This window comes from Nymphaea colorata, chromosome 7 (genome assembly GCF_008831285.2).
Source record: "Nymphaea colorata isolate Beijing-Zhang1983 chromosome 7, ASM883128v2, whole genome shotgun sequence".
NCBI lineage: Eukaryota > Viridiplantae > Streptophyta > Magnoliopsida > Nymphaeales > Nymphaeaceae > Nymphaea > Nymphaea colorata.
Window position 1 is genome coordinate 6,296,565 of NC_045144.1, and position 15,363 is coordinate 6,311,927.

At 38.6% G+C, this 15,363-nt stretch overlaps 2 protein-coding genes across 3 annotated transcripts; both read right to left on the reverse strand.

The window, feature by feature from the left end:
• Nucleotides 1–181: 181 nt before the first annotated feature.
• LOC116257441 (histone-lysine N-methyltransferase ASHR2) lies at nt 182–3,773 on the reverse strand. 2 transcript variants are annotated; one of them, XM_031634189.2, is made up of 4 exons: nt 3,501–3,773; nt 3,191–3,402; nt 1,235–2,006; nt 182–868 (listed from the first exon to the last, which is right to left on the reverse strand). In XM_031634189.2, the coding sequence occupies exons 3-4, from the start codon at nt 1,903–1,905 to the stop codon at nt 400–402; spliced, it is 1,140 nt and encodes a 379-aa protein (XP_031490049.1). In that variant the 5' UTR covers nt 1,906–2,006; nt 3,191–3,402; nt 3,501–3,773; the 3' UTR covers nt 182–399. The 2 variants fall into 2 exon arrangements, with proteins under 2 accessions (XP_031490049.1, XP_031490048.1); XM_031634188.2 differs by lacking the exon at nt 3,191–3,402.
• A 2,420-nt stretch (nt 3,774–6,193) lies between these two features.
• Nucleotides 6,194–11,959, reverse strand: LOC116257840 (E3 ubiquitin-protein ligase AIP2-like). The gene is given in 6 exon segments (XM_031634837.2): nt 6,194–6,507; nt 6,510–6,582; nt 7,291–7,500; nt 8,172–8,434; nt 9,212–9,431; nt 11,657–11,959. Coding segments are annotated over 6 exon segments (987 nt in total). The 5' UTR covers nt 11,804–11,959; the 3' UTR covers nt 6,194–6,433.
• Nucleotides 11,960–15,363: the final 3,404 nt, after the last annotated feature.

A 15,363-nucleotide genomic window follows, 5' to 3' on the forward strand; every position in this document is an offset into this window, starting at 1 on the left:
CCAACTCACTAGTCATGAAACACTACGGTCGTAGTAAAAAAGACGTATGGAGGACGCATTGAAGTGGAAGAACTCACTGAAAAGGATGAAAATCCTAGAATGATAAACTGAATAGTGCATACCAGGAGAAACCAAACGGAAAGGGACCTGCACATGCACACAAGGTGATAGGCAACAGAGATGCTAGAACCTCCTCTTTATTTGTCATGTCCCCGTCCTATCCAAAACTTAACTCGCAGTTGTCAAAAACCATCTTTGACCCAGCTCAGTACAGTTACACATAATCCTTCTCCACCATAAAGACAAAAGTACAAGATATGTTTTTCCCCTAGAAGATGGATGAGGAAAATGATGAAGAAACTTGCCATGAGCTGAAGAAAACTAGCAATCATATTCCCCTCACTCATCCAGCATATCATCTTCGTTGACCCCAGAATCCTCATCCTCTTCAGGTTTAAATTGGCCACAGACATTACACTCTAAAACATGTGAAGGCATACCATTTTCAGGGGGCAAGGGGGCCAAAGTTCCACCACAATTCTCTCGGTCACACAGAAATTTCATAAAAAAGTATTCATGGGGGAAATCCTGCTCATCTCCGCTGCCATCCCACCCTCCATCCGGACCATCCATTTGTTCATCCTCATCCATGTCTTCTTCATCTTCATCCTTCCAGTTCATCTCAATTTGACAACGGTCACAGTTGCATGTAAATCCATAATCCTCAGAAAGCCTTGTTTGTCTGTCTTTGTAGTTCCAATTGATGGGAAAGTAACTCAGACATACCTCTCTGCCTGCTGGAATGTCATGTAATGCTCTGATGATGATACTGGTATTACCATCACCAGGGTTGTCAAAATAATCGAACCTGCAAAAAACCAACCACACATTGTGAATCAAGCAAAATGAAGGAGACCAAGTCATAAATATAATAGGTCCTGGTTGGTGCACAACGCATGCTATCAAGGTAATGGTGCTACAGGGAACATCTTTCAGCACAAAAGCTTAGACAGAAAGGTTTTCCAATGGGTAATCAAGAAGCATGATACGACCAGAGATACATGTGAAGCCTAGAAGTTTCAATTTAATACCTCTTCTTCACATTATTCATTTTGGAATTTTTCCAATTCATCTCATAATCATAAAAACAAAAGTTAAATAACTGTTTGATAATTTACATTTAGCTGAAGTTACAGTTACAAAATGATTTAGATGAAAAGAGAGAGAGAGAGACCTGCAAGCATTAGGAAGGCAGTCATGGTTGAAAAGGGAAGCTTGGGGATAGATGGCATATGCCCTCACTAATCGTTCACCACTGTCCTTCAAGGGCTCCATAATCCCGAAGGCGTTCTGCTTATCCTTCGACAACAGCAATGCAGTCAGCACAGGAGATGCTTCTACGCCCTTTGGTAGTGGATGAAGAGCGATAACAGCTAAGATGAAAGAATGGAGGAGGTGGGATTCAGGGCTCTCCACGCCACTGCCTTGGAAGGACAAGAGAAGGCTGAAATCAGAGGGAGAGACAGAGGAGAGGTTATAGGCAGCAATGAGGAAATTGGCCTGGGTTCGAAGGTCAGGGCTGAGGGTAGAAGCAGAGCGGAGACAAGTGAGTGCCTTGCAAACCCACGAGGAGTGTGAGGATGCAAGGGCAGAGGACTGGCAATTGGGGCTGCAGAAACGTGCATGGTCTGAACACGAAGGACAAGATAGTAACGGTGCCGCATTCGGTTCAGGAGAGGACAATTTTCGGAAGCAACCAGCACAGACCACGGGGCCGTCGTGATCATGGTGAGAAAGGTAGACAAGGATGGGGCGGTCCCTCAGAAGGATTTGGCCTGCAGGGATCGGCTCAGATGCTACCAGTGCCCGTCCCTTCCCTTGAATATTTGTGGGTTTAACCAACATCTCATATTATAGTACAAGACACCTTCAGTTGAATAATTAGTTACTGAGCTATTCAAAGTATTGCTCACCCATCACAATCTCATGATCTTTAATCCCTTGTCCTATTAAACAACATACTCAGATTAGTTTATAATCTAATCTTAACTCTGAAGTCTGATCCAAAGAAAGATGGTAAGAAAGAAAGGAAAAAGGCAAAAATGAAAATGCCCAAAGTAGATAAGGGATCACGTCAGCAAACCACACATGTATACAATACGCAATCAGAACTACAGCTGGAGGGACCTGTTAACTTGGTATCTCATCCCAAGCTACACATCCAAAAAAAAATTCAAAAGTGCTTATAAAAGTAAAAATACATAGTACAACAGAACCATAAAATTTTAAGCATCCTGCATTCAAAAAAAAATAGTTTGAACTTTGAAGGAGCTGCCAAGGAAGAAAAGAGAGAGTTATGAAGGAGGTTGTACAGGTGAGGTAAGGTTGCTGAGGAGAAATAAAATGATCTGCAGCTGCAACTTTTGACTAATTGATCTCCTTTTTTCAAACAGTTTGGACACAGATTTTATCAGGACTGAAATTGACAACGTAATATAATGTTCACATTACATTGAATGATCACAATACATTTAAACTGAACCAGTTCTCAAGCGCTTATGTAATGCAAACCTGTATCCTATACATTCAAAATGAGTGGAATAGTAATTAAGATGTGAAAATTTCTGCAGTGCCGTCAATTTTTGCATCCCATTATAGCCAATTCAGATGTGAAAATTGGAACTTATTAACAGGTCTTCTTTCAACATCCAAGAAAATTCGTGTGATTATTGAAATTCAAATTAAAATTGAGAACGTTGGTAATAGTTAGTTAATTAACTGTTTTTCTTTCCTTCCCTCACTTAGCCATCAAACACCAATAAATTTCTCCAGGTGAACTTTTCCTAGCTAATCAAGCACACATCATTTTAGGATGAGGTGAAATTTCTACTCATCTACCCTTTACAAAGGGGACTTTCTCCTAGTGAAATTTCCCCACCAAATCAGGAGAAACAATCAAACGCCCCCTCAGTTCCATCAGTTTTAGGTAGTTTTGCATCTAGATTTTCATTGTTGAAGAACCCAAGTTAGGAAAACAACAAGAAAGAGTACACCACTCACTAATTCACATTTTTTTTCTGCTCACCAGAACTTAAAAAAAGGTGCTTAAAACATAATAAGATCTGAAATGAAGCTACAACAAAGGAAAAGAGAAAGAAAACAAGCAACGACACACCAAGCAGAGACATACACCACATTTCACAGGATCATGCCCGACCGCTGATGGATGTGGAGAGACCTCGAGGCTTAGGAACTGTCAGAAAGTCCATCTGAGCAAGCACGATGCCTAGTCTGTCAGTCTTTAACAGCCAGGTAAATTTCACTGAGGGAGAGTACTGGCTTCTCCTCTTGAAATCTCACCCACGTATAACACAAAGGAATCCAACCTCCCCTTACTTCCTTCTGGCGATCCGCACAGCCAGGACATAAAAAGACAGCGATGGGGAAAATGGGAGGAAAAAACATAAAAAGTAATCACAAGAAAAGACGGCAATGCTCACCGAAGGGGACGATGGAGGCAGCGAATGCACTTGCGAAGCAGGCGGCTGAGAGAGAGAGAGAGACAGAGAGAGCAGAAGCAAATTGTACTGCTGCTGCTGCGGTCCTGTGCTGCTGCAACGAAGAGGGCTGTGGAGAGAGAAAAACCAGCCCTAAATTCCTAATGGGCCAAAAAAAAAATTGGGAAAAAGAATCCCGAATCCAACGAAAAGTTTTGACGGGATGTTTCCCACGCGTTTGCTAGGCCGATCAAGTTTTCCCAAAACTAGGGTTGGAAGGTGGAATTCCGGCGGTCTAACTCTCCTTAAATATGCTAACCTGAACGAACATTGCTTGGAAATAACACTGAACGGGATAGAGTTGAACTTAGCTATTCAATGGATTGAAATCAGTCACTAGGACCCAACGCTTGAAACTCGAGCCTGGGCCTGGCTCGATACCCAATACTAGAGCTCGGGTTCGGCCAGCTTGGTTAAAATAAAAAAATATATTTTTTTTAATATAAAATAAAAAAAATTTGAATATAAAATATATTTTTAATAATAAATTATATATTATTATTAAATAATTAACAAAAAAATTAATCAGGCCGACCCCAATCGGCCCGATAATATATCGAGCCGGGTACCAGGTATCCGTTGAATACCCGAGCCCATTGCTCAGGCTTAGTGTCTAGGCTGGGCATGGGACAGGCTGGCTCGAACCTCGAACCTAGTTTGGCTCGATAACAATAATAACAAACACTAATATAAAGTAAATTTATAAATAAGTTACCAGATCAGCTTCAGCTGAGACCTACCCAATAACTTATCGGGTTGGCCCAACAGCTGATATGTGGCTCGAGCCCATCCCAGCGCCAAGCTTTAGATGCATAATTAGAATTTTTGGAAGGGAATTTATGCTGCAACACAAATTGTGGATTTATTTTGTAAGTTGAACCATTATTCCATTGTCATATACTTGTTTTCTAATATAACAAGTCAATATAGGCTTATTTAAGCTATTATAAACTTATTTTGTAAGTTGGACCATTATTCCATTATCATATGCTTATTTTGTAATGTGTGACAAATTTTCTCTTATTCATGTTTTATTTTAGGCAGTTAGGGAAAACTTGAAAGAGAAACGGCATATATCATAAATTGATCCCATCTGCTTAGAAAACGTTAAGGTGTTGGATTCCAAGAGGAAGATCTAAAGTACTGGTTAACAAAAGTCCATATACATTAGGGGTGATATCAAATGTGAAAAAGATTTTACATAAATGATAATGAGAATGCAGATAATATCAAGAATGATTGCATGAACAAGTTCATGTTAAAAAAATCCCGGTTTGTTATGTTACATTACGATGCATTGCCCATCCAACCATTGGCCTAATCGATAAACGTCAGAACAAGCACTTCACAATATTGGTTAAAAATTTCGGAGCGATTCATCTTAAATGATGTTGCCCAGTACAGCTATAATTCTGCCTACTAAGGAAATGTCAAATAAAATACGTTTAGAGCGCATTTGGCAGCGGAAACACAAACAAAGTGTTCCATAAATGTATTTCAAATCTGCCGAGTCTTTGGGATAGAATCAAAGAGAATTGTCATAGTCTGGGGAGGGAGGCCATAAAGTTACATAAGCTCTTACATAACGTGATTTTTTTTTTTTTTTTTTTAACATAGATTCCAAGTTCCAACCGTCCAAAGAATAAAGCCTTTTTCTCCAACATGTAAGCTCGATTTTACAAGTTGAAAATTTTTCTGCAAGTCTTCTCATAAAATCAACACATATGCATAGCCTCACATGAGTTCCATTCCGACTATATTTTAGAATCAAAGACATCGGATTTAGACTGCAGGCTAAGGATGGCATGGGGGTCACCTTACTTCTCTATATGAGTAATTTTAAAGGAATTGCAACCCTTCAGCTGCTGATGTTCTGAGCATGCTTTAGGGTGAGATGGATGGTAATCCCACTACCCGAGTGAGAGGCCGAAGCCCGTCCTTCTCCAGACCTTGGTTTTCAGGTGGACTTATGATAATTACCCTTCAACTCGAGTATTGTAAATACCATTACTTGCAGTTCAAAGGTGTAGCATACACAATAATCAAAGAGAGAACGCTCGGGCTATGCCATGCTCAGGCCTACCAGCTATCTCCTAAACATGCTTTGCTTAAATTCTTCTGCAAATTCCTTGGTTGGTATGGGATGGGAAGAGAAAAAGAGTATACTCTACTCTGTCTCTGTACATTCTTTTATTGGTTCGCAATATGGGGATGAAGAGAGTACAAATTAGTGAGCGACATAAAAGTGCAAAAATGTCATCCTTTCTCTCAAATCAAACTCTCATTCTTCTAAATCGCTCAGTAATTGGATGGCGATACCAAAACATAGATGCATTTAACATCTACCAATGGATGTTAGAAAATTTAAAAAGATATGCATACGTATATCATTTTTAATAATCCATGCGAATCTCCTCTAATGTTACGTATTTCTTTTCACGAGTTCATGGCGCAAGCCATACACATTTTCAACATAGCTGCGGATGTTTGTTATTGTTAGTGACTTTTTAGAAAAATTTAAAGCTGTAAGTAAATTTTTTACCACAAATTTGACTCTGCCTACTTATCATTGGCTCAAAATCAAGTGTGCACATCTTTTGGACAGCAAGTCATGTCAACTTGGATAAGATGCTAGCTTTGATGAATCCGTGTATAACTTGCATGAAGCATTGGCTGCAGTTACTGTCACACTTTTAACAAATGAAGGATTATGCACTAACAATGCAAAAAATGGGCTAATTCGAAAAGCCACATACAGACAAGACTCCGCAATCTTGTCGGCAAAGCAGGCACCTTGAGAATACCCATTTTTGATCTGCTAAACTGAAGAACAACCACATTAATACATAACATGTGATTTCTTTAGAGCTTGATGTTCATACATACATATACTCTCCCCCACGGACCGCATTTGCTGCACCCTTACGTTCTTCCTCCTCTTCTTTCTCTTTTCTTTGCGGCTCTCATAGGCATAATCATCTGTTGGCAGTTCGAATCTGCAGATTGGGCAGGAGTTGTGCCCATCCTGTCGTATAAAAGGTTACATAAGAAATCACTGGCTACAAACCAAAGTGTTTGCACTCTAGAGAATAACAACTCCATTATATGGAGTTCCAATAAGCAGAAAGCCATTCGAACATGACACAAGGGACACACTCTTGTATCTAAGTTAGTGAAGAATATTAAGGGACTTATAAAAAGAGTTGGTAAATAATTGATTGATTGTCCTAGTTTCTAACCTTTTTTGAGCTGAAACCAAAACTAATAAAGGTTGGGTTGAAATCCATCAGTCAACTAATAAAGGATATACCAAAGCACAGTTCAACACTTGAACTTATGGTTCCACACACACAGACACATCCCTCAAGGAGGATGGAGATTGTAACATCTCAAAAATTTAGTCTATGAAAAATATAAAGGGACTTATAAGGGGGTCGTTAATTGATTGGTTGTCATAACTCTCAGTCTTTCTTCAAACTGAAACCAAAACTGCTAAAAGGCAGGTTGAAATCCACTTCACCAAACGGGTTGTGACATTAATATACACAGGCACCAGGATGACAAGAATTTTTCATTATGAGGGCCAAACTATAGTTTCATTTTTCAAAATTTTTATATAAGACTAAACGAAAATTTTTAAAAATTGCATGTAAGTTTTTTAAACGATTTGATATGATTTTGGTTACAAGTGGATCGATGATTATTTTTTTAACATAGGAAAAAAATTGCATACCAGCCATGGTTTCAAACAAATTGGGTGAAACAAATGCTTGCAAGGCATCTCCTGCATCATGTCATTTGCAACCAAGTTCTCTCTACAAACTGCGCATTCAGTTTCTTTTCCAAGCTTTGATAATATTTCATCAGTTACTTCAATGATTGGAAGCTTGGCAACAACCGCCTTGGAAGCTGGTGGAGGTTTCTCTGGTCCAGCACCAATTTCCTGATGAAAAAAGGGATGTCAGTTAAAAACACTTAAAGACCAAAGGACGTGCATAGTCATTAGTCAGCCATATCAGTGGATATTTCAAGTCATCTTTCTTCAGCAAAACCATGCACAACATGAAAGAGACGATTTTGTGAATGTGTATGAGAGAGACTATTTAGCTGCTGGGATTTCTTTTTTATTCTTTGCAGCCCTTTTTCAGCGTCTCTTCTCTTCTTCTTTGTGAGTGGTTTTGGACCAACTAAAATTCTAACACAACTAGTCATAACCACCACGTCAAGCCAAAGGAACATGTGGACATAAATGCTGTTGTCAAGTCAGACACTTCTGCCAATATCTAAGAATGTTTTGAACTTTGCATGTCTGAAAAGTTATGTCTCAGCATATTTCAATCTGACGATCACTTTCTTTTAGACTATTATTTCCAAACTCTGTTTTCTCATTTGTCCAAAATACAAATGGCTTCAATAAACAGAATCCATAAATCTGAAAAAGAAAATTCATAAATCTTCCAGGAAGATTTTATCTGCTTATAGATAATAACTATCACAGAGGAACCTAAGATGCTAAACCTGGCATTGATTGGGTAAGTTATATGACACTTACAGGAAAAGGAAAAAGAAGAAATTCATAGAATGCCCAACGATGAGAAAAAGACAAGAAGATACCTGCAAGGAAGTCTCAATTGCACTATGAAGAGCATCTAGCCCTCTGAATCCTTCAATACTGTTTACCACCTCTTGTAGGTACACCCTTGTCGCTGCATCAGCTGATTCCCGGAGATGTTCTAGTGGCTGTGAAGATCCAGCTCCATCATCACCCAACTCTTGCGTGACTGCCAAGGCTGTAAGGACATTTTGTGCAACAAGCCATGCAGGTGGTGGAGGTTCAGCTCCCACTGTCAGATGTCCCTCGAAGAGAAATCTTGAATCTGTTTGAGAATAAAAAGCCTTACCTTTTGTGTAAATATCAGGTACATTGAGATAAAATGTGCCAGAAAAAAGAGGCAATGTTTTGTGACTGGGATACATATCAAATACTTTAGATCTGATTGAACATTGCTGCAGCTTTTTATACATCTGAATGAAAGTATCAGATATGCAGTGTAAGTTGGATTTATATTATTAAACTCCTTGAAACTTAAGAGATTAAATAGATTTACTTGGATCCAACTGGAAGTGGTTTTAATATCTCATACATATGCCAGTTCTTTAAACAAAAGGACTTTCTCCCTATTAAGCAGTAAGCACTGTGCCAACTGCCAATGAAACCCAAACTTTGCATGTCATCAAAAGACTAAAGTCTCAACAGTTTACGCAGTTAGCCACTTACTAAATCCCACAAAGGTGTTCATGTGCTATTCCTGTCTTGCTTTGCCAAGGTACCAGTAATATCTGGCCAAAGGATGAAAGGTTGAGTTCATATTATCTCGTTAGTCGTTACTCGTTTAGGAAAAATACATTTTTCAGAGAACCTTATGCAATAAATTATTCCACTACAGTACACATTATCAAAAACAAAGATGAAGTTATAAGAAATTTGTAAACTTCCTCACCTAGACATTTTTCCTAAATTAATAAAGATAATAACAACTAAGGGCAAACAAAAATAACAGGAATAACATTTCAAATACTTGATTGCAAGCATTGCATGATCCATAAATTCAAGGAAAAACTGCAGTTACAACACAGAACACAAGAATTCATACTTGTATTATTTTGAGCAGAGTCTGCAGAATCAGATTGATTTTCAGACTCGAGCAAATATTGGCGAGCACTAGTTGCACATGCAGTTAAATGCTCCTTTTCTGAAGGCTTGGTAACAAGACGCTCAGCCTCTTCAAATAACCTCAGCCCAGAAAGCCAGTAACCACTTGCAGTATACCTTGTCTTTAGTACGGTAGACACTCTAGAGATTACAGAATATATCTGCCATGACAGTGATGATTAATTAGTAAGAATTTCCGAAGATAGTCACATGCTTATGAACCATCATCACAGATACTGTCATACAAAATAGAATATATAATATATGCATTTAGTAGTCGATAACATCAATCGGTGCCTACATCCAAAAGTCCCAAAGGTCTACATATGGTCTAAAAGGGACAAATAGCCTACAAGACTAAAAACAAAAGGATCAAAATGTTTAAGAGCTTGTAATATTAAGTTAAAAACAAAAATGAACTGAAAAATAAAAAAAAGATAAAAAAATTTAATTACTTTATATCCACTAAGAATATCACATCTAAAAAAACAAGGAAAAAAAAAACCTAGTTGAAACTAAATAGCTGGTTGCCAAGGCACCTAGGCAGTCCTAGGTGCTACACTTTACCTAATGCGCAAAGAAGGCTTATGAGGGACCTAAGTGGAGTTCTCCATTGCATGCTTTTGCAAATGATTTATAGATAACTAAAAGAGATGCATCACTGTGCATGTTGACAAAGAACTAGAAATGTTATAGCTGACTTCGGAAGGATGGTGACATCAAAGCAAGATATCTATTATTACAAGCAAACCACAGCAGAAATGTACCTAAAGCAGAATTGTGCGATTCCGGTCAGGATATCTGTCATTAAAAATAAGTAGCATGTTTCTATAATAAAGGGAGAATTATTAACAAGGCAGTTTTGTCACATAAAGATAAAACATTTAACTAACTTCCACTGTCAAACTGTACAAAACTTATTCAACAGAATCAATTAAATAATTGTACGAGCTAATATCTCCCTCTCTCTCCATTTGGTACACTCACTTGATATTTATCCATCCAATCCTATAAGCCTCATGTCCCTTTGGTTTCGTTGGATTATTGATCTCATTTATTTACAGAAAATGTATGGAATTAGATAAACTTTGAAGTTAGAGGATAGATTTAGAAAGCAAGCCAAAAAGGAAGAAAAGGGCCATCACTTTTTATTCTCCACATCCATGATTACATTGTCGGACATTAGACAGGAATCCAAATATGAAAGCAAAAGCAAGAAATAGAAATAATAACCTTTGGAATAAGAAAAATAAAATTTTTTTACCCCGGACAGAACGGCAGTTGGTATTAGAATTGTTCTAGAAAATAAAGATGCAAGCCAATTATAAGAAAAACTGTTCTTCAAAAGGGAACTTCATGGCTAGGAGCCAAATTTTTTTTAGAGCACTGAAATGGAAATCTGTCTTTACATTTTACATTATTTAACCATAAAGAAAGTTAGAATGAAATGCTAAGAAAATAGAGGAATTAAGCATTCCTTGACAATTCAATAAGCTAGCAATCTCAAAATGGTTTTCCCAAATCTGGAGCACGTCGTTACCCTTCTCTTCCTAATCTGTTTACCGTCCCCCCTTTTACCTCAAATTAGCTTTCCTAGTCACTTCCATTATTTGCATATAATTTGTCGTTCTTAATGTCAACATTCATATCCAGTTCTACATTCATCACTAGATCTTCCACTATTTTTTCTTATTTTCCTCACGTTATCATAAAGTAATTGTCAACATTCATATCCAGTTCTACATTCATCACTAGATCTTCCACTATTTTTTCTTATTTTCCTCATGTTATCATAAAGTAATCATTTTTCTTTCTTATCTGTTCTCAGGTTGGTTACTATCGATTTCACTTTTCCTCTATCGCTCTCTGACAAGCACATTCCGTAGTCCATCCTTCTCATCAAACCCTGTGCTTGGCCTGCATCCACTTGCACTTCCAGCAATCATATGTCAAGTTCTAGAATGACAAACAAAACTGTAACTCCTACGCATCAACCAAAGCATGTAAAGTGAAACAAATTAGCGATTTAACCCACGGGAAAAGCAAAATCATGCTTTAAATGCAAAGTCCACCCAGAAGCATACTCAATAAACCACTCAATTTAGAATGATATGTGTTACAATTCACTAACGCCCAAAAGGCAAACAGCAACAAGGTTCGTCAAGGGAGACACAATCAACCAACACCCAAGCGCAAGAAAACCAGTAATCCCAACAAGAATCATGCTTTTGAATTTGAATTCTAACGACAGAAACAAATAACTCACAATCGAGCTCCTGATCCAAGCAGCAACGACTAGAATGACCAGAACTCAATTGGATAAGTACAGAAGGAAAGAAAAAGGAGGCAAAAGAGAAAATAAAATACACAAAGAGAAGAGCCTCGCCTTCGATTGGACCGAGGGAGGAGACGAGGCGTAGGATTCCTGAAGGATCTCCCGGAGCGAAGCGACGGCCTCCTCGAAGCTCTGTTTCCTGTTGAGCTTCCTCTGCAAATCCTCCAAAGTACGGATCAATTGACCATCGGAAGCCATGGGTTCTCAGGAAGAATTCCCACCTTTTCCCTCTGTCGCTGCCCCTCTGCTTCGAATTTATATAGATTTTCATACACGCGACAGTTTCTTGGGAGAGGGGCAACCGAACGACCAAACGAAGGAGGCCATCGCCCGCCCTTCTGCCCTTAACGTGCTCGAACCGCATAAATGATAAACGTACCTAAAATGCCGTTCTCTTTTTTTTTTTTTTCCTTTTTTTTTTTGGGTTAAGCGAGAGTGTAAGCCGAATTCCATCCAAGTTCACGTCTGCTTTACCAGGTTTTCTGGAACGCGCTCCATTATACATTATTTGCTGATCGGTGTTTTCTTACGTTTCGAGAATTCGAAAAGTACTGTTGCACCAACTCTTTTGAAAATATCTTTCAATTTTGTAAGACAATTTGGGTGTTTTGTTTATCTTTTTTTTTTTTCAAATTTTAGGAGCATTTTGTCTTCTTAACTTTTCAAGTAAGGTAAAGGAATTTCACCACCCACCCAGTTAGATGCCTAAAACCTCCTTCTTCCCCTTATCTCTCTGGGGTTCAAGGCTGCTTTGAAACCTATCTGTGAAAATTTAATTGAAAACAAGTCAACAATACTTCATTCATTGAGATCAACCAACTATGTTATACCCCTCTAAAAACAAGTCAACAATACTTCATTCATTGAGATCAACCAACTATGTTATACCCCTCTAAAGATTTCGTCTTTTAAGCTTTTAATATTTGTTTAAATCTACGTGTTAATCATTAAATATCTTTAGATTTAAAACCTAAAATGAGTTGGGGATGCACGGGGAGCTGAAAGCCGCGTTGATTGCTTTTTCCTGATAACCGACCCGACTTAGACTTTGTTTGTTAGTTTTCAAGGATAAGGAGCTTGACATGCCTAGTTGGAGAAACATTAGTTGATGTCCAATTGCTGGGTTCATTCTTGTAGGCATCAACTCAACTCTTTGTACAAGTCGATATAGTCCTAGACTCTATAAGCAAGGAAGATGATGGGCTATTGGCTCCTTGTTCTTAAGCGGCTGTGTTCAGCTTCCATTGAATTCTACTAATAACCAGATCCATTGGATACCCAATCTTTAATCATTGACTTTGATGTTTGTGTATGTAAAGCAAATCTCAAGAAAACCCCTCTTGAGGGATTCCCCAAAATTTTATTCAAAACATAGCTATATTTGCAAACAAAAAATGAGCAGAATAAAAGAATTAATGAGCATGGCAGATGTGGAGGAAGAGGAAAGAGATGAGGCTGAGAAAGGATCTAGAGCAGGCCTTGAAATTGAGGTCGTCATGTGGGGGGAGAAATCGATGATAAAATGACTCAGGGAGGGCGATAACAATCCTAAAATTTTTCAAGCTATAGCTAACAACAGGAAGCAAAGGAATCCTATTGTTGACTTGGAGGATTGTAAAGGCCTTCGGAAGGCATCAGCTGTCATGGCAGAGCTTGGATGTGGAGTTCCAAACATGGTGCAAAGCTAAATTCAAAGGTAACTGGTTGAGTAACTGTTGGCACGTTTTAATCTCCTATAAGCATTTGAAAGATATGGTGGAACAGAAATCAACTAGCTCATGGCAGGGAATCAATAATGTCTGCAAAGAAAACTCTGCAATCGAGCATGGAGGGCAAGCCAAGAGACTTTTGAAGGATTAACGACAAACAAACAATAAGGAGAAGGAAGCATTGGAATGCTGGTTGTACATGGGTGTGTTATGTGAAGGAAGATTGTCAGAGATTTGTAAGGAGGCAGATGTGCTGCAGATCGTCCATTGCAAAAAGAGAAAGCTTTCTAGAGTGATAGCAGTGTGGTGGGATGGCGGAAGCAGGAGCTGCAAATCACTGATATGTGAAGTTTCTTCAGGTGGGGAGAGGTAGAGAATCTACTCGAAATGTGGCTGCATACACTAGAAAATATTGAATGGTCATCGCCGTTGTGGTGCTCAATCATCTGCCAGGTATTGAAGCAGGCAAAGCTCTATCCAGGTTTGGAGAGAGGAATGGGAGAGATGATGCGGGTGAAGAGGAGTTTCTGCTATGTAGTCTGAAATTGCAGGATTTCGTCATAAATCTTTAAGTGGGATTTTTTTGTTTGCAGCGCAGTAGGGGGCTTGGCTTGCCAGTTTTATTTCTCTGCAAATCTTTTTAATCCCCCTCTTTTTTGCCATCATAGAGAGCATTTATGTACATCATTTTTTTTGTTGTTGAAACAAATGGATGGGAGCTCATCTCCCAGCAGCCTTCCATTGGCAATGATCCTTATAAAACTAAAGGATCACGTTAGTATGTAATAGGCACCTAATTTAGTGTATGTTGTATCAATAATATTTCCAAACTATTGCAGTTACAATTGCAAGAAATCTTTGAAGGATCAATTCTACAAGAAATTTGAGCCCATTCATGTTCACAGTTTTGGTGGAAAACTAAGTAAGCATCTGCATCCAACTACAGGTTTTTGAAGATTAATTGGCCACAATTACATGAGCACAGATGAATGGATACTTAAAGTTCATCCCCCATATGAACCTCTCGCTTGCTTCCCCAAGAATCGGTACATTATCATTTGACATCAGGAATCATGGAAGCATTTAATGCATGAGCTGCCAGCCATTTTTCAATCATTCCTGTGCATATAATACCGGCTTTATACGCATCATAGCATAGCATACGACCATGGGCATTATTACTATATCATTATTGGAGGAACAAAAAACTTTCTGCAAAAAGGCGTTGCCAACGAACACAGAAGCGAAAATTCTGCATCCAACCAGACCCAGAATTGCTCCGTCGTGGTCCTCCTTTTGTCCCATAATCTGTAAGCTCTGTTTTGTTGCCGCTTTTTATTCTCTTTTTGTTGGCCTTTCACAATCATATTCTGCTCCCGTTGGGCTCCTTTGGGTTTTTCCACTGACAGTGTTGGTAACCGGTTTTATTTATGTATGTATCTTGGAAATAAAAAGGTTGGAAGGACATCCACATGCAAGGTTGTCGCAGAATGCGTAACATCCATAATTAGTGAGGGGTTGCAGGCCGTGTAAGCACGCTATTACAGTCCCATAAACCTGCCCTAAAAAATGAGGCAGTTTTACCGTAAGAAGTTCTTCATAAATCAACGATTCATGGGATAATAACGTCACTGTTTGTCAAATGGTCTCTGCACGCCTTGTAAATCAAAACCTTTAACATTTTGGATTTTTAATATTGCCACACTTGATTGATTTTGAGCTGTTACCACAATCATCCTTGCTTCAACATAACGTATCATTAGCTCAAGTTGACTTAATGCGCTAAAATACGGACGGTGCCCCTAAGATATTGCATGCCATCCTGCTTCAGCCACTCGAACAAAAACCTGAACCGTCTATACATACATTTGACCATACCCAATTAGGTTTGATGTTGAAAAGCCTTTTTTTCATTATCAGAACAAAAATGAATTTTTTTTCTAGCCATATCTAAATTAGTGAAATGTAACGTTCAATTACTACCAAAACCTTAGCAGCGGTAAGCGAGAATAGACTGACTTGTTCACCTTCCCACATATCCTATGATGA

Coding starts and splice junctions, on each gene's coding strand:
- LOC116257441 (XM_031634188.2), bottom strand. CDS start 1,905: ATGTTGGTTAAACCCACAAATATTCAAGGGAAGGGACGGGCACTGGTA. Junction 869..1,234: donor TGCCTTCCTAATGCTTGCAG/GTCTCTCTCTCT, acceptor GGTTTTTTGCAG/GTTCGATTATTTTGACAACC.